Source organism: Scyliorhinus canicula, chromosome 20 (assembly GCF_902713615.1).
Source record: "Scyliorhinus canicula chromosome 20, sScyCan1.1, whole genome shotgun sequence".
Classification (NCBI taxonomy): Eukaryota; Metazoa; Chordata; class Chondrichthyes; order Carcharhiniformes; family Scyliorhinidae; genus Scyliorhinus; species Scyliorhinus canicula.
Genome location: NC_052165.1, coordinates 49512742 through 49539219, shown reverse-complemented (window position 1 = coordinate 49539219; position 26478 = coordinate 49512742). Strand labels below are relative to the sequence as shown.

The window sequence follows — 26478 nt, the reverse complement described above, 5'->3', positions numbered from 1 at the left end:
ATAAGGAAGTCACTCCCACTGATCTAAAGGAGCCCCTGGCACAGGACTGTGTCAGGTACACCTGGAAACAAAGCTTGTGCAAATCAGAATGTTATGTTGGTGAATTTGAATTTATTTAAACTGTTGCAAAAGGTAAACAATGCCAACTGTTCTTAAAGCTGGGACACATTCAGTATCTTTTCCAGTTAAGAAATAGCAGTGGAATGCAGCTGAACCGTTACCCTGCTGAATATCGAATGTTCAGGGAGGTGTTGAACATCTGGCTGTTTATCTCCATGTCTCCACAGATGGTTGAGAAGGGAGCCAGGAGATGGGGAGGGCAACATTTCAAAGATGTCCTCCTCCAGGCATTAAGTGAGAGGCAGAAGGTCCCCAGGCCTGCTGACCGGAAGTGCTGATCAAAGCAGACCCCCAGTCTGATCAAAACAGCCTGGATGGAGGGCACAGCAGAGGTGAAATGCCTTTGGGCCATCCAGCCAAGCTGCAATCAGTGGCGCAAACTCCGCAATAATTTTCTCAGATCTGCAATGGTGATTGTGCCACCATTCTGGGTATGGACATAGATTGAAGGATGTGTGCTGACTCCATTCTGATGCTGTCTTCTATGTTGTCCAAGGGTGTAAGATGGTATAAGGTACAAATACCAATCTTCATGGCAAACAGGACTAATGAACGGGTGGTGGTGAGGGTAGGAAATGCCACATCAGGTACTTGACATAAAACACTGAGCAACGTGTGTTGCTGATAGAGTTCATACTGGCCATACAACTAAAAGAATGATTGTGTCACAGAATCATCATCATTACAATGTCCCTCTTAAATTACAGATGGGAATGCACAATGTCAGGGCAGGAAACAAAACCGGAGGTGGCTTGCCAAACCTGGTCATGTTAACTCCCATTGCTGCATTTGACTGCCAATGACTGGAGCTGGACCACTGGTTCAGGCAAGATAAGAGGAAGGTCCTGATGCACAATCAATCACTACCGAAGCGAGATTGTAGTCCAATTGAAGGCTTTAACGAACAAGTAGTTACCCCAGCAGCTCCGGTTCAGAATGACTGCTGTGGGTGAAACACAGACTCTTATGCTCCGCCTGCTGGGTGGAACCAGCAGGCAGGTTCTACCACTCATACTACAGTATAAGGTACATCCCACCTAGGTACCGCGATACCCCTAATATAGCCTACCACAGGTCCCAAGATGATAAGATTACAAGGGAGCATTTTTATAAATGACCGCTGCCATCAAGAAGGACAAGTGCGGCAGATACATGGAACACCACAACCTGGAAGTTTCCCTCCAAGTCACTCACCATCCTGATTTTGTAAACCTATCGCTGTTCCTTCACTGTCACTGGATCAAAATCATGGAATTCCCTCCCCAACACTGTACCTACAACACATGGACTGCAGCGATTCAAGGAGGCAGCTCACCACCAACTTCTCAAGGGCAATTAGGAATGTGCAATAAATGCTGACCTAGTCAGCAATGCCCACACCCCATAAATTATTTTTAAAAAACCAACATGTGTTAAGAGGATGAGGGATGGGAGTGTGTAAGATTGGAAAGCTTTCAGACATCAGGGAGGAACGTGTGAATGCATGTTCAAAAATGAAAGGTTCAAGCACTGAGTCATATCTTACAATGGTTCCAATGGTTTTTACAAGGAAGCTTGCTGTAGCACAGTCACCTTGAAGGTTGGAGATGCCCCCATAACTCTCCTTACTTTATTTATTACACAGGTGCAATATTGGTAGCAGCTGCTGTTAGCCCTCAAGGTACCACATTGACCCTGAGGAGGGAAAGGATGCCTCAGAGGGTGCAGAGTTACCTCCTTGCTCCACACATAGCACCTGCAGAGGTACAGGCACCACGGCAGATACGCATGCGTTGGTTGTCGGGGAATATCACACTTGCACAAGCTCAAGACTTAGATGGAGTAAACCTCTGGCAGTCGGAGAGGTACCAGAGGCTACCACGATGCTGAATCCCAATCAAATGGTGAGCCTCTAGAGTCATCCATTGGGCGGCAGATGAAGGATGTCCAGAGTGAAGTTGGGGAGATGCGGCAGAGATACGAGAGGGGTTGGTACAGACTTTGGAAGAGTCCATTCAGGCCATAAGTGCTGCAATCATCCACTATTAAACACATAGCTTCTGTCATTGAGTCTGAAGCAATAGTGGGCATGTGTTCTGACCTGCATTCCATTGCTTCATCTCTGAGCTCAGCGGCCTTCAAGTGCTGCATCAACGTATGAGCAATCTGCCATTGTGCTGGGTACTCCCATCATACTGGGGCCCTCATGGCCACAGGTGACCAGAGAATGTCTGCCAAAGTCTTCCCAGGCAAGGAGCCATAAGAGTCAGCAGCCTGTCTCTCCCACAGCTGGGGACAAGGAGGAAGAACCAGATTTCACAGTATTTGGAAAACACTCAAGAAAACCCCACATTTGCCACAAATGGGTACACATTGGTGTATTTATAATTTGCACATTTTTGTGACTTTCTGTGTAGACAAATAAATGGTGTTTTCCACATTTTACACAACTATATTTATTTATGAATCATCTGTTTGTATATATGGAGAAAGGATCAATTGATGGCTTTATTTAGTTATGGGAATATGTGCATCCTGATGTTTGACATTATATGGCTGTTGACATTGCCCGTACAAGGATCTAGTTTCAATGTGATGGAGGGGCACAAGGAGTAACCACTGGTCATGATGCTGATATAGTTGGGGGACATTTATCTCTTGGAACTGTCTCCTGATTAGGGCTTCCTGTGTCTCATGGCCATCAAGACCCTTCCTCATCTGTCTTCTGTGGCTCATCCCGTACCAGCCTCCCCAGACAGGCACCGGAATGTGGCGACTAGGGGCTTTTCACAGTAACTTCATTGAAGCCTACTCGTGACAATAAGCGATTTTCATTTTCATTTTTCATCCTTCTCTTCCTCTGACTCCTCATCAGAGGACCAGTTTGTCTCCCTTGATTAATCCTCTGAAAGAGGTTACCCTCTCTGAATGGCCAGGTTGTGTAGCACACTGCAGACTATGATCATGAGGGATAGTCTGACTGGTGAGAAGTCCACCTAATCTGTCAGGGCATCTGCATCTTGAGCAGCCCAATGATTGCACATCCAACAGGTGTCATCAGTCATCTCCTGAAAGGGTAATCTTTATCACCAAACTGCCATCCACCCAATGTGGCACAGTGGTTAGCACTGCTGCTTCACAGCACCAGGGACCTGGGTTCAATTCCGGCCTTGCGTAACTGTGTGGAGTTTGCACTTTCTCCCTGTGTACACGTGAGTTTCCTCCGGGTGCTCCAGTTTCCTCCCACATTCCAAAACATGTGCAGGTTAGGTGGGTTAGCAATGACAAATTGCCCTTAGCGTTCACAGGTTAGGCGGGGTTACGGGAGATGGTGGGGAAGTGAGTGGGGTGCTCTTCCAGAGGGCCAGTGCAGATTCAATGGGCCAAATGGCCTCCTTCTGCATTGTAGAAATTCTATGATAAACCATACCCTTGAACATCCCTGGCACCTGGGAGTGTCTGAGGATGTATGCGTTCTGGCTGTGCCCTGAGTTACAAACTCGCAATATTCATTGTTAATGGTTACTCACTATCTGTACGTTGAAGGCCCTGCTACTACCTTGACTCCTTGCACCCTTTAGTGGCCTCCTCCTTCTGCTTCTCCTCCTCTCCCAAAGAGTATACAATGTTATAGTGGACAGTGTTTCTCAGCACAAATGGTGCAGTGATGAAAAATGACAGGATCAGCACATTTCTGGGCACTCTACTGAGGGATAGCCGGCTATAATTAGAGATTTAGTAACAGCAGTAGCTTCTCTTGCTAAGGTTCGTCATCAATATGTCTTCAGTCCACACTACAAATGGCACTTCCTAGCCAATGCTTGATCTCTTGCTCCCTGCCTCAACTAGACATTTTGTGAGCGTCGTCATGTTTTTTTTATAAATTTAGATTACCCAATTATTTTTTCCAATTAAGAGGCAATTTAGTGTGGCCAATCCACCTACTCTGCACATTTTTGGGTTGTGGGGGCGAAACCCACGCAGACACGGGGAGAATGTGCAAACTCCACACGGACAGTGACCCAGAGCCGGGATCGAACCTGGGACCTCGGCGCCGTGAGGCAGCAGTGCGAACCACTGCGCCACCATGCTGCCCATGTTTGATGCTGAGATGACCTTCTGTCCACAAATCCATTCCATCATAAACACTACATATTTCTGTAACATAGACATAGAACATAGAACAGTACAGCACAGAACAGGCCCTTCGGCCCTCGATGTTGTGCCGAGCAATGATCACCCTACCTAAACCCACGTAACCCGTATACCCGTAACCCAACAATCCCCCCATTAACCTTACACTACGGGCAATTTAGCATGGCCAATCCACCTAACCCGCACATCTTTGGACTGTGGGAGGAAACCGGAGCACCCGGAGGAAACCCACGCACACACGGGGAGGACGTGCAGACTCCACACAGACAGTGACCCAGCCGGGAGTCGAACCTGGGACCCTGGAGCTGTGAAGCATTGATGCTAACCACCATGCTACCGTGAGGCCCCAACATTGCCTGACTCCGAACCTGCTCCAGCTCATCTGCTGCTGTAACCCTCAACCATGCCTTTGTTGCTTCCAGATGTGACCATTCCAATGTGCTGGAGGCTGACCGCCATGTTCCACCTCTGTAAACCTGAGGTCATTCAAAACTCTTGCCCTAACGTGCACACTTTGGTTTCTGGTTAAGCAATGCCTTCATCTTCAAATTCTCCTTGTTTTCAAATCCATCCATCGCCTCACCCCTTCCCATCTCTAAGCTCCGATCATCCCATAACCCTTCAAGATATCTGGGCTGGTCTAATTCGGGCCTCTTGCTCTCCTGATTTTAATCACTTTGCAAATGGTGGTAAAGCCTTCAGCTGCCTGGGCATAAACTCTGGAAGCCCCTCAAATTTTTTCCATCTTTCTACACCTCACTCCTTTTTAAGACGCTCCTTAAAACCCAGCTTTTTGACCAAAGTTTTTATTTATCTGTCCTCTTTATATGGTTTGGTATACCATTTTGCTTCATCACACTTCCAGGAAGCTATGTTATACAAAGGGGCTTTTCTCACTTTAAAGGTACTATATATAAATTGCTATTTTTCAAAACTGCATGCAGCAAAGCCTTTGTTGCCCCCCTTTCAGACTGCCCAAGTCTTTTCTGCCCGTTTTTGCTGCTATTCCAGCTACTCCTCATTTGGGAGCAATTGGGCAAGTTCAGGAGCCCATGTTAATTCTGAAGAAGAAACATCAAGACCAAAAGCATTCCCGCTGCTTACAACAGAGACATTTTTTTTAACGGAAGTGATGATTCCTTTCAATGCTGCTTCTGACAGCCGTTTCCTGACTGTTTCTGTACTCTGTGGGTTAAGGAAGTGATATTTTAGGAGTGAGATGGACACCAATTTCAGAAAAGTGCCCTGCTTCAGAGGAAGTATCTTGAAAACATGTGCGATACGTTTGTAACTTTGACCCTATTTTATTTCCTATTTGAGTCATCAGGTGAGCTAAATTGCTCCTATTGACATAAAAAAATAAACTGAACAGTGCCAATGGCTTAATCGAGAGTAACTATCTAGAGGCTCATGGAAGTCGAAGGGTCCCAATAAATTTCATAATCATATATAGATTTTGGAAGGTTTCATTATTTGTTGGATTCCTCACCATTTTGCAGATCTTAAACTGCACAAATGATGTTAGAATGCCTGCCCCAAGTTAGCCTGTTCTAGCATTACAGCCATCATTATCTTTGTGCCCCAGTGTATGATCTTGTAAAACCCGTTCATGTCAAACTAGTGCAAAATGATCTACCAATATAAGCAAGAGACACAAGGGGCACTTCAGTGGGAAAAGTCAGAGGTTAAATTAGCATGTTCAAAAGAGTTCTATAAATATCTTAAGGACAGACACTCTGATCAAGTTCGCCGGTGTATTAACATCCAGTATCAACCACTCCTTTAACGTTGGCAGTACTTTCAGAAGGAGAAAGTTTTCACCTCCAATAAATTGTGTGCTAGCAAGTAAAGAGCCAATTGATTTTCCCTACTTTCCTGCACTCAAATTTCAGATTGGCAGCTGCACAGGGAAATTGTATCTGAAGCAGCATTTTCGAACGTAACATTGCAGGTTGTTTTCTTGTAATCCTTTGTATCGGAAATGATACAGCCAGGTGGCAAACGTGGCGTACTGGGAGTGTGCCTGTAAGAAATAATAACACGTAAATAACAGTTTTGCAAATCTATTCAGTGTCATTCATTGACCAAAGTCAGGCACGAAATGGAATTACTTCTCTGCAAAGTTGATAGTATCAGGGATACAAGACCAGGGAGCTGGAAAGTCACAAGAATGCAAGGATTAGAAGCAGGAGCTGGCCACCAAGTCAATCAAACCTATCTCCGTCATTCAGTACAATGATGGCTGATCTGTGCCGACCTCAACTCCTTTTCCGTTCCATTTCCCCATACACCTTCCATTCCTCGATCTATCAAATATTTATCCACCTCCACTTTAAACACTTCTAATGATCCAGCCTCCACCACCCTCCGGGGCAGGGAATTCCACAGATTCACCACCCTCCGCAAAGAAATTTCTACCCATCTCAGTTTTAAATGGCCGTACCTTTATCTTGTAGCTATGACCCCTCGTTCGAGATTCTCCCATTCGTGAAAGCATCTCACCATCCAATCTGTTAAGCCCCCTCAGGATCTTGTACGTTTGAATAAGAAATTATGGAATAAGGAATCACTCTGAGAAATACAGACCAGTCTACTTAGTGTCTCTTGATAGGACATCCCAAGATTTAGCCTGGTGCATCTCCTTTGGACTGCCTCTAATGTTTCCATATCCTTTTTTAGCTAAGGGGACCTAAACTGTGTGCAGTATTCTGGGTGAGGCCTCACCAACACCCTATACAATTACATCAAAACCTCCCTATTTTGAAACTCCAACCCCTTTGCAATAAAGGCCAAAATTGCGAATTTGCAGGTATCTGAACAAGTCAGACCGCGAGAGCCCAAATTTCTCTGACAACTCCTCCAAACCCGCAAACCTTCTCTCCAAATAACAGATCCCCCATCCCTTCCAACCCCTCTCTTCCCACCTCCTTGAACGTGGCATTCAACATCGAAGGTTCAAACATATGGGGCTGGATTCTCTGTTTCAGCGGCTAAGTGTCAGCTCAAACGGAGAACTCGTGGGCGTTTTACGACTCAAAAATTGGCGCCGATCCCTCACCAATTCCGGGACCGGTGACGGGCTAGCAGTGGCGCCAGGTGAAACTCCCAGTTCCTGCACTGAAAATGGCCGGAGAATGGCCTGGCCCATGGCTGCACAGGCAACATGGCGAAGGCTGTGCACGGACCCGACCCGCCATTTGCAACCCCATAGCTCACCACCTGGCCACACCCCACCAGTCCCCCCAGCCCTCACGAACGCGCCCCCGGCCAGCTGCACGGATCCCAGCCAGCGGCACGGATCCTGGCCGAGTGTGGTGGCGTTGGAAACAGTCTGCAGCCACCATGCTGGGTTCCCGACCACTGAGACCATGGGCGGGATTCTCCAATGATGGGGCTATGTACCCACACCAGCATAAAAACCTGAAGAAAGTGTAGAGTGATTCTCCTACCTGCAGGGGGCTGGCAGGGCCCCGGAGCGCCTCTCACAGCTCTGGCTGCTGATACAGGGCCCTGCATGTCCGGTTGGGAGTCCACGCATGCGTACAGTGGCGGCCTGCAGCGGCAGCCCTGTGGAACACGGCACACTTGGACCGTGGAGCGGCACCAGGAATGTAGGCCCACCCGAGATTGCGCGTGCCTGCGGGCCCGTTACAGCCGATCACCCCCTTGAGGCCCCCACCTCCCCCACCCCGGGTAATCAATTCCCACGCCTCCTCATCAGGGACTGAGTCTGCAGCTGCCACCGGCCGTTCCCGACGGCCGATAGGTGGTTAGAACCACGTCGTCGGGAGCTGGGCCAGTTTTCCTCAGAGAATCGCGGGAGGGGCCTCTGTCAATGACCCCCCTACCCGTGCCGCGTAGTTCACGCGAGAGAGACTCCCGGGCGATTCTCCGGGGATCGGAGAATCGCGCAAGCGGCATTGGACTGGATTTCGGCGTAAACGCCCATTCTCCGCCCCGAGAATTGACTTGGAGAATCCAGCCCCATAAGTGTCCCAGCGCGGCCGCAAACTCGGGCCACTGGGGGTGGAGAATCCTGGGAGGGCCTGAAGATGACGTGCCAACTTTGTTGTGCGTGACATGACGATGCCATTTCAGAGGGGGCGGAGACTTGCAAACCGGCATCAAACTGCCGCCGGCCCTGAATCCAGCATTGGAATCGATTCTCCGCCCGATCGCCGATTACGATTTTGCCGTTGGTCTACGGAGAATCCCGCCCATGATTCGCACAGATCGGAGCCAGCTTCAATACCGTCCCCAATTTAAAATGCTACCAAAATTGTCTCCATATCCTTAGGGTGGAGACAACCGCCGGATTTGCCGAATATTTCACCAGTGAGAACAGGAGCGAGGCTGTCGCTAGTGCCCTCAACCCAGACCCCTGCATGATTTCGGCTCCATCTGTACCCAGGTGGCTTCTGGATCCCCACACCAAACCAACACCTTCCCCGCATTCGCCACCCAATAGTAATATATTAGGCTCAGCAATGCCAAGCCCCTGACTGCCAATCCCTCTGACGGACTGTCCTTCGAATCCTCGCCACTTTGCCCGCCCAAATAAAGGACAAAATCAATTTCTCGACTCCCCCAAAGAAGGACTTTGGAAGAAAAGAACAGCAAACATTGGAACAGGAACAGAAACCTTGGGAAAATATTCATCTTGACCAACTGAATCCTGCCCGCCATGGACAGAAGGAGACTGTCCTACCTCTGCAAACGGCCCTTCCCACCAAGCTCATATGGTTAAACTTACGGAGCCGGGCCCAATCCCAAGCCACGTGAACCCCCAGATACCTGAAATAGAACCCACGAAGCAGAACGCCAACTCCTTCTCCTTGAGGGAGTGACCGGAGTAACACTCCATTTTCTCCAGGTTCAGTTTTTACCCTGAAAAAGAGCCAAAACGCCTCAGCAATGGCATTATATCGCCCATGGTGGAAACGGGTCTGTCCCATACATTAAGAGATCGGCAGCATACAATCTGTTTTGCTGATGCAAAATTATCTACCAATATCAACCAAAGAGAAAGAAGATACTTCAGTGGAAGAAGTTTGGGGATAAATTAATATATCCAGAATGTGAAACCCTCAGATGCATTTTTTTCTTTCAGTTTCAATCATGGGTATTATCAGAATGATCTGGCTTATTCTGGACTTGATTCAGATGCAGCAATATCACAAGTAAGCCATTCATTATTCTGTAGTGACAGGCAGGAGCATGATTAGCATTAGCAATAAGAAATGCTGGTGCTGGGCATTTGCAAGGAGTAGAATGAATTCTTAAGGCCCCTGAGCAGAGAGGCAGCTTTTGATCCTGGAGCCAATGATGTACTAACAATTACACAAAGACGAGAGTTGGATGCAATCGAGGCTTTATTACACTGAGATGTGTGGTCTCCTACAGCAGCTGACGAAATGGCAGCTGTACGGGGAGCACACATATTTATACTCCACCTACTGGGAGGAGGCAGCAGGCAGGGATCTACCCCCCTACCTGTAGTACGGGGCCTTACCACAAAACACCTACACCGACATCCCCTATATACAATATATACATTAGTGGTGACTACCACATTCACCCCCTGTTAAGATTGAGTCGGCGGGGGTGGTGGAGAACTATATAGAGGTAGACTTTTCAAAGTACAGAGAGCAAAAAAAAAATTGAGTCCAGCGGGGTGGAGGGGAAAATTATGTACAGAGGGATGGGGTTTTAAAAGTCCGGAGCCTTGATCTGCTCTTGGGAGCGCCGCAGTGCTGGCGGTGATTCCGGTGTCGGTTTGGCCTTCGGTGACTCCGGGAGCGTGTCGAAATCCTCTTCATCCTCAGGTGTGGGCAAGGGGAGGACGGATTGTCCTGGGCCGTAGTCTGCGGCTGGGTGCGCCGGGGGAGGGGAGGGTGGAGCCGGGCCGGGGTTTGTGTGTGTGTGGAACCAGCTGGTGCCAGGTCCCTGAGGGAGACAGTATCTTGGCAGCCATCGGGGTACTGTGGGTTGGCGTGAAGTAGCTGTACCCTCTCAACCAACGGTTCCGCCTTGTGGAGTCGTACGTGTTTACGGAGGAGTACGGGTCCTGGAGCTGCGAGCCAAGTCGGGAGTGACACCCCGGAGGTGGACTTCCTGGGGAAGGCAAAGAGATGTTCATAGGGTGTGTCATTAGTCACCGTGCACAGGAGTGACCGAATGGAGTGCAAGGTGTCGGGAAGGACCCCCTGCCAGCGGGAGGCCGGGAGATTTCTGGACCATAGGGCCAGCTGAATGACCCTCCAGACCGTCCCATTCTCCCTCTCCACCAGTCCATTTCCCCGGAGGTTATAGCTGGTCGTCCTACTTGAGGCGATACCCTTGTTGAGCAGGAACTGACGCACCTCATCGCTCATGAATGAGGATCCCCTGTCGCTGTGGACGTAAGCTGGAAAGCTGAACAGAGCGAAGATGGTGTTGAGGGCTTTGATGACTGTGGCAGATGTCATGTAGGGGCATGGGATGGCGAAGGGGAATCTAGAATACTCATCGACTACACTAAGGAAGTACGTGTTTCGGTTGGTGGAGGGGAGGGGCCCTATGAAGTCCACGCTGAGGCGTTCAAAAGGGCGGGAGGCCTTCACCAGGCGCGCACGGTCTGGCCGGTAGAAGTGCGGATTACACTCCGTGCAGACCTGGCAGTCTCTGGTGATAGCCCTGACTTCCTCAACGGAGTAGGGCAGATTGCAAGCCTTGATGAAATGGTAAAAACGTGTGACCTCCGGGTGACAAAGGTTGTCGTGCAGAGTCCGGAGTCGGTCCACTTATGCGCTGGCACATATACCTTGGGATAGGGCATCGGGGGGCTCGTTGAGCTTACCGGGGTGATACAGAATACCGTAGTTGTAGGTGGAGAGCTCGATCCTCCACCTCAAGATTTTATCGTTTTTGATCTTACCCCGCTGTGTGTTGTTGAACAAGAAGGCTACCGACCGTTGGTCAGTGAGGAGCGTGAATCTCCTGCCGGCCAGGTAATGCCTCCAATGCTGCACAGCTTCAAAGATGGCTTGGGTCTCTTTTTCGATGGAGGAATGCCAAATTTCAGAGGCATGTAGGGTTTGTGAGAAAAATGCCACGGGCCTGCCTGCCTGGTTGAGGGTGGCGGCTAGAGCGACGTCTGATGTGTCGCTCTTGACTTGAAATGGTAACGTCTCATCGACTGCGTGCGTCGCGGCCTTGGTGATGTCAGCCTTAATACGGTTGAAGGCCTGGTGAGCCTCGACCTTCACGGGAAACAGAGTGGATTGAATGAGTGGACGGGCCTTGTCCGCATAGTTTGGGACCCACTGGGCGTAATAAGAGAAGAACCTTGAGTTTGAGGACCTTGGGGCAATGGGGAAGGGGGGGTTCCATGAGGGGGCGCATGCGGTCGGGATCGGGCCCCAGAACTCCGTTCTGGACACATAGCTGAGGATGGCTAAGCGGTTTGTGCTGAACACACACTTCTCCTTGTTATAAGTTAGGTTGAGGAGAGTGGCGGTGTGGAGAAATGTGGCAAGGTTGGCGTCATGGTCCTTCTGATCGTGGCCGCAGATGGTGACATTGTCCAGGTACGGGAAGGTGGCCCGCAGTCCGTACCGGTCAACCATTCTGTCCATTTCCCGTTGGAAAACCAAGGGGGGAAGATGGCCCTCACGTGTCGTGGGGAAGACAAGGTGGCGGCGCCTGATGATCTTGGGGAGAACAAGATGGCTGCGCCCATGAGCCGCACGTGGTGGGGGTCGAACAAGATGGTGGCGCCCACGGGCCGCACGTGGTCCGAGCAGGGGAAGATGGCGAAGCCCACTGGTCACACCTGGGGGGAGTCGGAACAATAGCGGCCACTGCGCGGGCCTGGCACACCGCAGCAAAGTGTCCCTTTTTGCCACAGGCCTTGCCAAGGGTGCTCTGGGCCGGGCAGCGCATCGGGGGTGTTTAGGCTGCCCACAGAAGTAACATTTGGGACCCCCAGGGTTGGTTGGCTGCTGTGCAGCACAGACGTGGGGTTGGCTGAGGGGAGGGGGGGGGTCGCTGGTGAGGTCCACGATGGGGCAGCCGTCTGCGGAGTCCACGATGCGCAGGTGGGGTGGGCCGCGTGGCCGGAGGCGTAGGCCTGGATGTTGCGCGAAGCGACCGTAAGCGAGAGCACTAACCTTATTGTCTTCGCGAGGTCGAGCGTGGCCCCTTCTAAGAGGCGCTGTCGGATGTAATCTGACCCTATCCCTGTGACAAAAGCGTCTCTCTTGAGCAAGTTCGAGTGTTCCGTGGCCTTGACAGCCTGGCAGTCACAGTCTCTAACTAGGGGAATCAGGGCACGCCAGAAATCTCCCACTGACTCACCGGGAAGTTGACGACGATTGGAGAGGATGTGCCTGGCGTAGAGCGTGTTAGTCCGCTGAGCGTAGTTTTCCTTCAGTAGCGCCATGGCGTCTGCGTAGGTCGGCGTGTCCTGGATAAGTGGAAAGATGTTGGAGCTCAGCCGCGTGTAGCGGATCTGAATCTTCTGAGCTTCCTGAGGCAGCAGGGTAGCATGGTGGTTAGCATAAATGCTTCACAGCTCCAGGGTCCCAGGTTCGATTCCCGGCTGGGTCACTGTCTGTGTGGAGTCTGCACGTCCTCCCCCTGTGTGCGTGGGTTTCCTCCGGGTGCTCCGGTTTCCTCCCACAGTCCAAAGATGTGCGGGTTAGGTGGATTGGCCATGCTAAATTGCCCGTAGTGTCCTAATAAATGTAAGGTTAAGGAGGGGGTTGTTGGGTTGTGGGTGTGGGGTGGGTATGTGGGTTTGAGTGGGGTGATCATGGCTCGGCACGGCATTGGGGGCCGAGGGGCCTGTTCTGTGCTGTACTGTTCTATGTTCTATGTTCTATGTTCTGAAATTATGCCTGGCGTAGACCCGATGTATGCTTCAAAACAGGCTAGCCAATGTTGAAAGTCCCTTTTGGCGTTGTCTGATTGCGGATCCAACTGCAGGCAGTCCGGCTTGATGCGGAGATCCATCTTCTGAAAACTTAGTGTAATAAATTGATGCACAATCAATTGCACAAAGACGAGAGTTGGATGTGATCGAGGCTTTATTACACTAAGATGTGCGGCCTCCTACAGCAGCTGGTGAAATAGCTGCTGTACGGGGAGCACACATATTTATACTCCAGGTAACTACCCCCGTACCTGTAGTACAGGACCTTACCACAAAACACCTACACCAACATCCTCCATGTACAATATATACATCAGTGGTGACTACCACAGCCAATGATTTGGCTGCAGCATGATAGGTAGAGGGAGAGGAGATAGCAGGTGAGGGGAAATTCTGCATAGAAGGAGATGGAGGCCTCACAAAAGATTGTCACATTTACTTAGGATCCTCAGTGAGCACGTTTCCAACATCCACCTCAGTCAGGAGGTGTCTAAGGTGTTTATGGCTCAGCAAGGTAGTGGTCGCTGAACTGTCACTTCTTGCTACTAGACTGAGAGCCATGGAGCAGGGTGAGGACGGTACTGCCGTGGACGTCAAGGTTACTGAAGGTCTCAATTTCTAAGCCACAGGATCCTTCCAGGTTTGAGCCACCAACATCATCAACATCTCTCGGTTCCCTGTGCATCACAATTCTGGGGGCATAGGTAACCAATATGCAGGGAACTATTGACTGCATGCTCAAGGTTCTGTAGGTGCCGAATCTCAGTGGAGAGATGTTTATAAACTGCAAAGTGTTACACACCCTCAAAATGTATTTGATGTGTGACTGTGCACAGACTATCAGGAGGGTGAATGTTCACTATTCTGGCAACAGTAGTTAGCATTTATCCTGTGCCACCTCTCAACGTTCCCTCTACCTTCAAGCCAGTACATCAAACTGATGTGTGACTGATTGGCAACAAGTCCTATCCATTCTATATGCGTTTCAATGATTCCCCTCCGTCAGTTGAGCAGAGGTGGACAGATCCCACATGGAGAACCATGCTGTAACCAGGGACATTAGCGTTCTGAATGTTCTGCTGCTTAAGTCACTTGTGACGAGCCCTCCAATACACAGTAAGGCGTGTATCGTGAATTGTCTCCTCCATCCTCCAGAATATGGCAATTGTGAAAGTGCAGACCTTGCCATCAGATCTTCTTAAACTGACTCGAGGAGGATGGAGAGTAGGAGGAGACGTCTGGAACCATAACATGGTAGAATGCAGCATTCGATTTGAGAGTGAGAAAATTGGGTCAGAAACAACTGTGCTCCCTTTAAATAAGGGTAATTATAACGGAATGAGGCCAGAGTTGGCTGGAGTGGGTTTGGAAAGGACTTTAGCAGGAAAGATGGTTGATCAGCAATGGCAGACATGTCTGAAAATAGTTCATACTCACAATAAAGATAGGAAAGGCATGGTGTCACAGTAGTTAGCACTGCTACTTCACAGCACCAGGGGGTCTGAGTTTTATTCCAATGTTGGGTGACTGTCTGTGTGGAGTTTGCACGTTCTCCCCGTGTCTGCGTGGATTTCCTCCGGGTGCTCCGGTTTCCCCCCACAGTCCAAAGATGTGGCGGTTAGGTGTATTGGCTATGCTAAATTGCCCCTTAGTGTCCAAAGGTAGGTGGAGTTACAGGGATATGGTCATTATAGAACCAGAATGGGGGCAGCACGGTAGCATTGTGGATAGCACAATGGCTTCACAGCTCCAGGGTCCCAGGTTCAATTCCGGCTTGGGTCACTGTCTGTGCGGAGTCTGCACATCCTCCCCGTGTGTGCGTGGGTTTCCTCCGGGTTCTCCGGTTTCATCCCACAGTCCAAAGATGTGCAGGTCAGGTGGATTGGCCATGATAAATTGCCCTTAGTGTCCAAAATTGCCCTTAGTGTTGGGTGGGGTTACTGGGTTGTGGGGATAGGGTGGAGGTGTTGACCCTAGGGTAGGGTGCTCTTTCCCAGAGCTGGTGCAGACTCGATGGGCTGAATGGCCTCCTTCTGCACTGTAAATTCTATGATAGAATCCCTACAGTGCAGAAGGAGGCCTGCACTGACCCTCTGAAAGAGCACTATACCTAGTTATCTTAACTTCTGTGATGGGAATAATGTTGGAGTCTATTGTAAATGATGCAATAATGTGCCAGATTAATAAGTAATACACTTGGATTTCCAAAACATGTTTGATAAGGTACCACACAAAAGGCTGCATTTGTGTTCCGGTGTTGGGGATTGTATATTAGCATAGATAGAGGATTGGATAACTGAGAGAAGACAGAGTTGGGATAATAGGGGCATTTTCAGATTGGCAACCTGTAACTAGTGGAGTGCTACAGGGATCCGTGTTGGGACCATTATTATTTACAATAAATATCTTACATGGCCAGAGGAAGTGAATGCACTATTGCCAAGTTTGCAAATGGCACAAAAATAGATGGGAAGGTAAGTGGTGAGGATGACAAAAGTGTCTACAAAGGAATATAGACAGGTTAAGAGAGTTATAAAAACTTGTCAGAATGAATATAATGTAGGAAAATGTGAAGTTACTTTGGTAGGAAGAATAAAGAAGCTGAATATTATTTAAATGGTGAAAGACTGCAGAAAACTGCAGTACAGAGGGATTTGGGGATCCTCATGCATAAATCACAAAAAGCTAGCATGCAATTTCAGCAGGTAATAGGGAAGGTAAATAGTATGTTGGCCTTTAAGTCTTGCTAAAATTATACAAGGCACTAGTTAGAGCACACCTGGAACTATAAACAGTTTTTGTCCCCTTATTTTAGGAAAGAGATTGGCATTGGAGGCTGTCCAGGGGAGGTAAATTAGGTTGATCCAGGTATGGAGGGAATTTCTTTTGAGGAGATGTTAAGTAGGTTAGGCCTGTACTCATTGGAATGAGAGGTGAGATTATTGAGACATAGGATTCTCAGGGGGCTTGACAGGGGAGATGCTGAGAGGAAGCTTGATCTTCTGGGAGAGTCTAGGACCAGAGGCCACAATCTCAGATTAAGGGGTCACCCATTTAAGACAGAGATGAGGAGGAAATTCTTCTCTCAGAGGGTAGTGAATCTGTGAAATTCTTTACCGCACAGGGCTGTAGAGGCTGGTTCGTTAAGTATGTTCAAGGCTGAGATAATCTATAAGGGAATCAAGGGTTATGGGGATAAGGCGGGAGTTGAGGATTTTATCAGAACAGCCATGATCTCATTGAATGGCGGAGCACGTTCGATGGGCCAAAAGGAATACTTCTACTCCTACATCATCTGGCCATCACCTTCCGATTCCTATGAAAAATCTTTTAACCTGAATAAAATAAATGTCAAAATCAAATATTCCATAACAACTTTATCCAACAACGCTTCTAATAATACATACAGTCAATAATACACAAAGTCATACAGAAATACAACAAATAGCACAGATACTGGTGAATGGGTGAGATACATCAGCAAGAAGTCACGGAACATATGCAGCTATGAAATGGGTGTATAAAAAGAAACTTGCAAGGGATATGAAAATTAATGCAGAAGTATTAGTCAGGAGTAATGTGGGTCTAGGTACATAGGCCATTAAAATATCATGAACATGAAAAGAAAGTAATCAAAAATACTAATTGGTAGTTGACCTTTAAATCTCAAGGACTTGAATACAAGAGTGGAAGACATGCTTTGCCTCAAGTACTGCAGCGGTTCTGGGCACCAGATCTTAGGAAGGATGTCTTCGGAGGGTATGCAGCATAGATTATCAGAAATAAATATGAATTCTAATTAATTCTGACCTATCCCCAAAGGTTAAATTATGAGAGGAAATGACAGAAACTCGTGTTCAATTCTGTGAAATTTGGAAGATTAAGGAGTGGTTTAATTATAAGTTTTCAAGCTATTTAAGGGAACAGAGAAAAGATACAAAGAAAATATTTCCACCTGAAAAGGGGTTCTAGGGTTAGGGAGTATGGTCTAACAATTAGTAGCAGAACTTTCAGGAGTGAAATTAGACCATCTTCATGGAAAGGATGGTAGAAATTTGAAATTTGCTTCTGCAAACTGCACTTGCTGATAGGTTAATTGGTCATTTAAAAACTGAGATTGGCAGATTTTTGTTAACGAAAGGTATATGAGACAAAGGCAGGTATATGGAGATAGGCCACTTATGAGACCACAAGACATAGGAGCAGAATTGAAGCCATTCGGCCCATCAAGTCTGCTTCACCATTCAATCATGGCTGATATGTTTCTCATCCGGGGCAACACGGTAGCATTGTGGATAGCACAATTGCTTCACAGCTCCAGGGTCTCAGGTTTGATTCTGGCTTGGGTCACTGTCTGTGCGGAGTCTGCACATCCTCCCCGTGTGCGCGTGGGTTTCCTCCAGGTGCTCCGGTTTCCTCCCTAAGTCCAAAGATGTGTAGGTTAGGTGGATTGGCCATGATAAATTGCCCTTAGTGTCCAAAATTGCCCTTAGTGTTGGGTGGGGTTACTGGGTTATGGGGATAGGTTGTTGACCTTGGGTAGGGTGCTCTTTCCAAGAGCTGGTGCAGACTCGATGGGCCGAATGGCCTCCTTCTGCACTGTAAATTCTATGATCTATCATTCTATGATCATCCCCATTCTCCTGCCTTCTCCCACAACCCTCGATCTACCTGTTAATCAAGAACCTATCTATCTCTGTCTTAAAGTCACTCAGTGACTTGGTCTCCACAGCTTTCTGCGGCAATGAGTTCCACAGATTCACCACCCTCTGGCTGAAGAAATTACTCCTCATCTCTGTTTTAAAGGATCGTCCCTTAGTCTGATGCCAATTGAACTGTTCAGCTGTCTCCTGCTGATCATCCAACATGGTGTGCGGGATTCTCGCGCAATTGGTGGGGCGGTCCGTACCGCGTCTAGAGTGGCGTGAACCATTCGGCGTCGGGCCACCCGGAAGGTGCGGAATCCTCCATACTTCCGGGGGCTAGGCCAGCGCTGGAGTGGTTGGCGTTGCCTCCGCTGGCCGGCGCGAGTTGGCGAATGCACAGGAACGCCAGCGTGTTCTGGCACATGCGCAGGAAACACGCCATCGATTCTGCGCATGCGTAGGGGGTTTCCTCTCCGTGCCAGCCATTGCGGAGCCTTACACAGGCCGGCGCGGAGGGAAAGAGTGCTCCCACGGCACAGGCCCGCCCACAGATCAGTGGGCCAGGCCATCGTGCAGGCACCACCACCCCCCCCCCCCCCCCCCCAGGGGCTGGATCCCCCCTCCCCCACCCCCTGAGGACTCTGCAGGCCGCCCTCAAAGCCAGGTCCCGCCGTGTGGGACCAAGTCCATTTCATGCCGGCAGGACAGGCTGAAAACAGGCGGTCGCTCAGCCCGTCGGGGCCCGGAGAATCGCTGGGGGGTGGGGTGGGGTGCACTGCCAATAGCCCCTGACCGGCGCGGCGCGATCCCCACCACCGCGCAAAAAACGGCGCCGGAGAATTCGGCAGCCGGCGGTGGAGCAGTGGGGCGGGATTCATGCCGCCCCCCCCCCGGCGATTCTCCCACCCAGCGGGGGGGGGGGGGGGGGGGGGGGGGTCGGAGAATCCCGCAGACGATGTTCACCGACGAGGTATACACCGACTGATTCAGATACCGTAGAAAAGAATAGAATCTCTACAGTGCAGAATGAGGCCATTTGGCCCTTCGAGTCTGCACCAATCCTTCAAAAGAGCCAGCACCCCCAATCTATCCCTGTAACCCCACCTAATCTGCACATCCCTGGACACTAAAGGGTAATTATCATGGCCAATCCATCTAACATCCACATCTTTGGACTGGATGTACGATGATTTGCCGGAACTGAAGAGAGTCCGACATCCTCCTCCTGCTCCTCCTCCTCATCGGCCATCGAGGGTGTCTTCAGACTTTGGGGGTGTGGAGGAACGTAATTCCCAACATGGGACCTATGTGGGGGGAATAATTTATTTTCCCCTCGCGCAGTACGAGCTTCCCAGCTAAGGGGTGGGTAACTCTATTAACCATTGTATAAAAGGTTGGCCAGTAAGACACTGGCAGAGAGAAGGAACCTAGTTCTTTCTTCTACTCAGTGTTGACTATCCTGGTTCTTATCAAATCTCCCACCAGCGGATATGATGGGACATTTAAATTGCCATGTACTTCGGGGGGACTGTAGTATCCTGCAGGGTGGGAGGGGCTGTAAAATATGGACCATATCTTTGTTTAAGCCATGACTGGAAGGAAAGGGGAATTACACATATTGTTTGTATTACTTTTACTTTATTCTTTCACAGGATGTGGGTGTTGCTGACTAGGCCAGCTTAATTTCCCTTGAGAAGGTGGTGGTAAATTGCTCGATTAATAATAGTATTAAATTGAGGTACCACTTACAGAGTAAATTTCATCTTGTGAACAATGAATAGTCATTTGCAAAAGAATCATTCTGACCATTGATGATAAAGCAATGGTCTGTCAGTGAGGCTGTCATAAATCAATCACAATTAAAGTATTAGAGTGCTGATAGTGGGTAATATGAAAGCTGCAGAAAAATCTGTCACAAAATGAATGTAAAGACAAGTAAATCAATTACACTTTGAATATCTGACTTGCTGTTATTATGCATAGTGTAAAATTAATTTAATGGAACCTGCCAGAGTGGACTGGGCAGTGGGTGGACAGGACAGCACAATTATGGGAGAGGCCATACGTGCCATTCCCTCCAGCGGGAAAACTGACCATTATCCCTGAGTCCACTGGGATTTAGTGCTGGCTCAGGGATCTTCTCAAAGCTGTTTGGGCTACTCCTGCCTCCTGAAGGTCGTAGTTCAAGCCCTGTCCAGTTTGCCAATGCCTTCCTGGGGAAGGTTCCTCTTTCAAAGACACAAGTATCCTGTCATCAGGAAGGGGAGTGCCCACTGAGAACTGCCCTTGCCCTTGCATCGGGCCTGCCTCCTCTCTACATCACGAGCAAACCCTTCTCTCCAAATCCCAACCTGCTCGCACTCACCTGTCGCTAAGAATCCACCGAAGATCCCTGATGAAAGTCTCACTGGATTACTGCAGCAGCAACCACCCTCTGTAATGTAGAGCTGACAGCAGCTGTCGAGGTGGAATTCCTGTTCTACCGGGAGCTTAATTGTGCGGGAGGCCTGGCGCTGCCCATTCAAGTGCCTGATTGTACTTTGTGGTAGTCACCACTGATGTATATACTGTATATATGTGTGTGTTTTACAGTAAGGCGCCTGTACTACAGGTATGGGGGTAGATCCCTGCCTGCTGGCTCCGCCCAGTAGGCGGAGTATAAATGTGTGGGCTCCCCGTACAGCAGCCATTTCGTCAGCTGCAGTAGGAGGCTACACATCTCTGTGTAATAAAGCCTCCATTACATTCTACTCTCATCTCATCGTAATTGATAGTGCATCAATTTATTACACAGAGATTTTTCAGAGATGGACCTCCGCATCAAGCCGGATCGCCTGCAGCTGCATCCTCAAGCAGACAACGCCAAAAAGGACTTCGAATATTGGCCAGCCTGTTTTGAAGTTTACATCGGGTCTATGCCAGACCCAATCACAGAAGCACAGAAGCTCCAGATCCTTAACACACAGCTGAGCTCCAACGTTTTTCCCCTCGTGCCGACCTACACAGAGGCCGTGACGCTACTGAAGGAGAAGTACGCTCAGCGGACTAACAAAATCTAAGCCAGGCATCGCCTCTCCACGCAGCGCCAACTTCCCGGTGAGTCTGTGGAAGATTTCTGGTGTGCCTTGCTCGCCCTAGTCAGAGACTGTGACTGCCAGGCTCTTTCGGCCACTGAACATTTGAACCTGCTGATGAGAGACATGTTTGTTACGGGCATAGGGACTGACTACATCCGCCAGCGCCTCTTAGAAGGGGTCATGCTTGACCTCACGGCGACCAAAAAAACTAGCGCTCCCGCTTATGGTCGCATCACGCAACGTTCAGGCCCCTGACGGCGCGGCCCATCCCCCCTGTGCATCGTGGACCCCTCCGATGGCCACCCTATCATGGACCCCATCAGCGACCGCCCCCAGCCAACCCCACGCCTGTGCCGTGCGGCAGCCAACCAACCCCAAGGGACCCAAATGCTACTTCTGTGGACAGTCAAAACACCCCCAACAGCATTGTGGCAAGAAGGGACATTTCGCTGCAGTATGCCAGGGCCGCTCAATCACCGCTATTGTCCCGGCAGCCCCCCCAGTGCGGCCAGTGGGCGCCGCTATCTTCCCCTCCTCGGACCACGTGCGACCCGTGGGCGCCGCCATCTTGCCTCCCTCAGAACAAATGGGTGCCACCATCTTGCTTGGCCCAGGACACGTGCAGCCCGTGGGAGCCGCCATCTTACCTGCCTCAGGACCCCTGCCCGTCGGGCACCTCATCAGGCTGCTCATCGGCTGCAACCGCCGTCGACCAGCGACGTCTCGCCTCGGTCACGATTGACCAGTCACGACCACGCAACCTCGCGACCGCTTCAACAAAGGTGAAGGTCGACGGGCACGAGATCTCCTGCCTGCTGGACTCTGGAAGCACTGAGGCTTCATCCACCCCGATACGGTAAGGCGGTATTCCCTCGCGGTACACCCCGCTAACCAGAGAATCTCCCTGGCCTCCGGATCCCACTCGGTGGCGATCCGGGGATACTGCATCGCCACCCTCACCATCCAGGGCATGGAGTTCAGCGGCTTCCGCCTCTACGTCCTCCCCAACCTCTGCGCCACCTTGCTACTCAGCCTGGACTTCCAGTGCAACCTCCAGAGCCTAACCCTGAAATTTGGCGGGCCCCTACCAACCCTTACCCTTAAGGTCAATCCGTCTTCCTTTTTTGCAAACCTAACCCCGGAATGCAAACCCGTCGCCACCAGGAGCAGATGGTAGAGTGCCCAGAACAGGACCTTCATCAGGTCTGAAGTCCAGCAGCTGCTTCGGCAAATGTGGTAGTCTCCACTGCTGAATATATTGTATATAGAGGATGTCGATGTAGGTGCTTTATGGTATGGCCCTGTACTACAGGTACAGGGGCAGTTCCCTGCCTGCTGGCTCCGCACTGTAGGCGGAGTATAAATATGTGTGCTCCCCATACAGCAGCCATTCGCCAGCTGCTGTAGGAGGCCACGTATCTCAGTGTAATAAAGCCTCGATTGCACTCAACTCTCGTCTTTATGTAATTGATCGTGCATCAGGAAGGTATCATCGAGGCCAGCAACAGCCCCTGGAGAGCCCAAGTGGTAGTGGTGAAAACTGGGGAAAACAACAGGATGGTCGTTGACTACAGTCAGACCATCAATCGGTACACGCAGCTCGACGCGTAACCCCTCACACGCATATCGGATATGGTCAATCAGAATGCACAGTACCGGGTCTTCTCGACAGTGGACCTGAAATCTGCCGACCACCAGCTCCCCATCCGCAAGGCAGACCGCCCATACATGGTGTTCGAAGCAGACGGCTGCCTTTACCACTTTCTTAGGGTTCCCTTCGGCGTCACCAACGGGGTCTCGGTCTTCCAACGGGAGATGGACCGAATGGTTGACTGGTACGGACTGCGAGACGCTTTCCCGTACCTGGACAATGTCGACGAGACGCTCCTCTTAGAGGTCGAGAGCGATGCATCAGACGTCGCTCTGGCTGCCACCCTCAACCAGGCAGGCAGGCCCATGGCATTCTTTTCCCGCACCCTCCACGCCTCAGAAATCCGCCATTCCTCCGTTGAAAAGGAGGCCCAAGCCATCGTTGAAGCTGTGCGGCATTGGAGGCATTACCTGGCCGGCAGGAGATTCACTCTCCTCACTGACCAACGGTCGGTTGCCTTCATGTTTAATAACACACAGCGGGGTAAGATCAAAAATGATAAAATCTTGAGGTAGAGGATCGAGCTCTCCACCTGCAACTACGAAATTTTGTAGCGCCCCCGGTAAGCTCAACGAGCCCTCCGATGCCCTATCCGGAGGTACATGTGCCAGCGCACAAGTGGACTGACTCCGGACCCTGCACGACAACCTCTGTCACCCAGGGGTCACCTGTTTTTACCTGTTCATCAAGGCCCGCAACCTGCCTTACTCCATCGAGGAAGTCAGGGCTATCACCAGAGACTGTCAGGTCTGCGCGGAGTGCAAACCGCACTTCTACCGGTCACACCGTGCGTGCCTGATGAAGCCCTCCCGCCACTTTGAACGCCTCAGCGTGGACTTCAAAGGTCCCCTCCCCTCCACCGACCGAAACACGTACTTACCTAAGGGGCTGTTTAGCACACTGGGCTAAATCGCTGGCTTTGAAAGCAGACCGAGGCAGGCCAGCAGCACGGTTCGATTCCCGTAACAGCCTCCCCGAACAGGCGGCGGAATGTGGCGACTAGGGGCTTTTCACAGTAACTTAATTGAAGCCTACTCGTGACAATAAGCGATTTTCATTTTTTTTTTCATTTACTTCCTCAGTGTGGTCGAGGAAAATTCCCGATTCCCCTTTGCCGTCCCATGTCTGCCACCGTCACCAAAGCCCTCAACACCATCTTCGCTCTGATTTGCTTCCCCGCCTACGCCCAAAGTGACCGGGGATCCTCATTTATGAGCGATGAGCTGCGCCAGTTCCTGCTCAACAGGGGCATTGCCTCGAGCAGGACGACCAGCTACAACCCCCGGGGAAACGGGCAGGTGGAGAGGGAGAATGGGACGGTCTGGAGGGCCGTCCAGCTGGTCCTACGGTCCGGAAATCTCCCGGCCTCCCGCTGGCAGGATATCCTCCCCGACGCACTCCACTCCATTTGGTCGCTCCTTTGCACCGCGACTAACGAAACCCCACACGAACGTCTCTTTGCCTTCCCCAGGAAGTCCACATCCGGGGTTTCGCTCCCAATTTGGCTGGCAGCTCCAGGACCCGTTGTCCTCTGTAGACACGTGGGGCCCCACAAGGTGGACCCGTTGGTTGAGAGGGTACAGCTACTCCACGCCAACCCACAGTACGCTTACGTAGCGTACCCCGACGGCCGCCAAGACACACTCTCACTCAGGGACCTAACACTAGCTGGTTCCACACGCACCCCCCTGCCCAGGCACCACCCTCCCTTCCCCCGGCGCACCCCACCACAGCCCCCGCTCCAGGACAATCCATCCTCCCTTTGCTCCCGGGGATGAAGAGGATTTCGACTTGCTCTCGGAGTCAACGAAGACCAATAGTCGCCACCAGCACTGCGGCGCTCTGGACGGCAGATTGAGGCACTGGACTGCCTGAATTTGTAATATTCTCTGTGATTTTAAACACAACTTTCTGTATATAGTTCTCCACCACCCCCGCTGGACTCATTTTTTAACAGGGGGTGAATGTGGTAGTCACCACTGATGTATATACTGTATATGTATGTGTTTTACGGTAAGGCCCCTGTACAGGTACCAGTAGGCGGAGTATAAATGTTTGTGCTCCCCGTACAGCAGCCATTTCGTCAGCTGCTGTAGGAGACCACTCATCTCTGTGTAATAAAGCCTCGATTACATTCTACTCTCGTCTTGCCGTAATTGATAGTGCATCACACTTAAAAGTAGCTCAGGCACCTTTGGAAAGATGACATTTGTGTCCCACCCCTTGACTCACCAGTGGGCATCGCCTACACTAAATTCAGCCCATTGGGCAGACTGGGGATCAAATCGGAGATCCATTGGTAGAGGCAGAAGGCATGGCCCAGGAACAAAATTAGGACCTTGCCAAAGAAATGGTAAACAAGGAGATTGTTAGGAGACCGGATAAGATAAAAGTAGGTCAGGGGAAGGTTGTAAAATATCTGGCAATACTTAAAGTAGAGAAATCACCTGGTGTAGATGGGGCACATCTTATGTTGCTGAGGAAATTAAGAGTAGAAATTGCCAAGATGCTGGCAACAATTTTCCAGTCCTCCTTTTACAGGGACACTGTAAAAGTACCGGAAGATTGCAAATGTTACATCCTTGTTAAATAAAGAGGGTAAGGAGAAACCAATCAATTGCGGGTGGTCAGTAGTGGGGATGCTCTTCGGAACAATAATCCAGGAGAAAATTCACAGCCTCTTGGACAAGTATGGACTAATATAGGAGAGTCAGATGTATTTGTTAATGGCAAATTGTGTTGGACTAACTTGGGTTTTTTGATAAAATGAAAGAGAGGGTGGATGAGGTTAAGGGATCTTACGTGCATGGACTTTCAAAAGCTGTTTGATAAAGTACCAAACATTAGGCTTCTTAGCAAAATTGAAGCCCATGGGATAATTGGAGCAAAAAAGTAGCATGGATAAACAATTGACTCAGGATTGAAAATGGAAAGTTGTGATGAATGGCTAGGGGGTGGTACACAATGATTCAAACTAGAGGGTGGTATACAATGACATTCCCCAATGTTTAATACTAGGGTCACAGCAGTTTTTGAGCTCCATGAATATCTTAGACTTGTGACTATAGGATACAACTTCAAAATTTGCAGATGGCATAGAACTTGCAAGTGCAGTAAACAGTGAGGATGGTAGTGATAGACATCAAGGAGATAGGCTGGTGAAATGGGCAGAAAAATTTACTTGTCGTGGCATTCATTTTGTGACAGATTTTTTTGCAGCTTTCATATTACCCACAATCAGCACTCTAATACTTTAATGGGCAGATGGAATTCAACATAGAAAAGTATGAGGTGATATATTTTGGTCAGAAGAAGGATGTGAAACCGTGGGCGCGATTCTCCGCAACCACGATGGGTGGGAGAATAGCGGGAGGTCCGCTCCCGCACCTCCCGCTATTCTCCCACCCCCCTAAAATGGCATGTCCGGTTTTGCGACACGCCGCTCGGAGAAACGCGGGCTGCCGTTTTGCATGGCGGCCCGCGATTCTCTGGCCTGCCGTTCCCAACCTGTTCACGACGGCGGCAACCACACCTGGTCGCTGCCGTCGTGAACATGGTGCGCCAGATAAGTGTGGGGCTTGTGGGGGGCGGATCGGGGATCGAGCACCACGACAGTGCTCGGGAGGCAGGGACAAGGCCCGGCGGCCGAGTTTCCCGGTACGGCCCTCCCATCCCCCGGGGAGGGGAGAATAGGGGGCCGGGAGAGGCTTCCAACGCTGTCGTGAACCTCTCCGGCTTTCACGACGGCGTCGGGCCTTACGGAGAATTCCGCCTCATAAATGCTAAATTACATACTTTTTTGAAAAATATTTAATGGAGGTATTTTCAAATATATACAGAACAGAAACGAGCAAACAACAACAGCAAAAGTAAGGTACGTCATAGTCCCAGATGACCACAGGCTACTTTTGCCTTTGAGGGGGAGAGCTGACTGGT

General features: G+C 50.1%; 2 protein-coding genes across 2 annotated transcripts in view; one reads left to right on the top strand and one right to left on the bottom strand.

The window, feature by feature from the left end:
• Positions 1–1771, top strand: part of LOC119954619 (reticulocyte-binding protein 2 homolog a-like) — a 28453-nt gene extending 26682 nt beyond the window's left edge. The window contains exon 3 of the mRNA XM_038779930.1: positions 1745–1771. The gene's annotated coding sequence lies outside the window, so the exon portion shown is untranslated. The remainder of the gene's footprint in view (positions 1–1744) is intronic.
• Positions 1772–5918: 4147 nt separating this feature from the next.
• LOC119955093 (testis-expressed protein 52-like) overlaps positions 5919–26478 on the bottom strand; it is a 51326-nt gene continuing 30766 nt past the window's right edge. Inside the window, exon 3 of the mRNA XM_038780962.1 lies at positions 5919–6277. Within this exon, the coding sequence (XP_038636890.1) occupies positions 6136–6277 (142 nt within the window). The 3' untranslated portion in view covers positions 5919–6135. The remainder of the gene's footprint in view (positions 6278–26478) is intronic.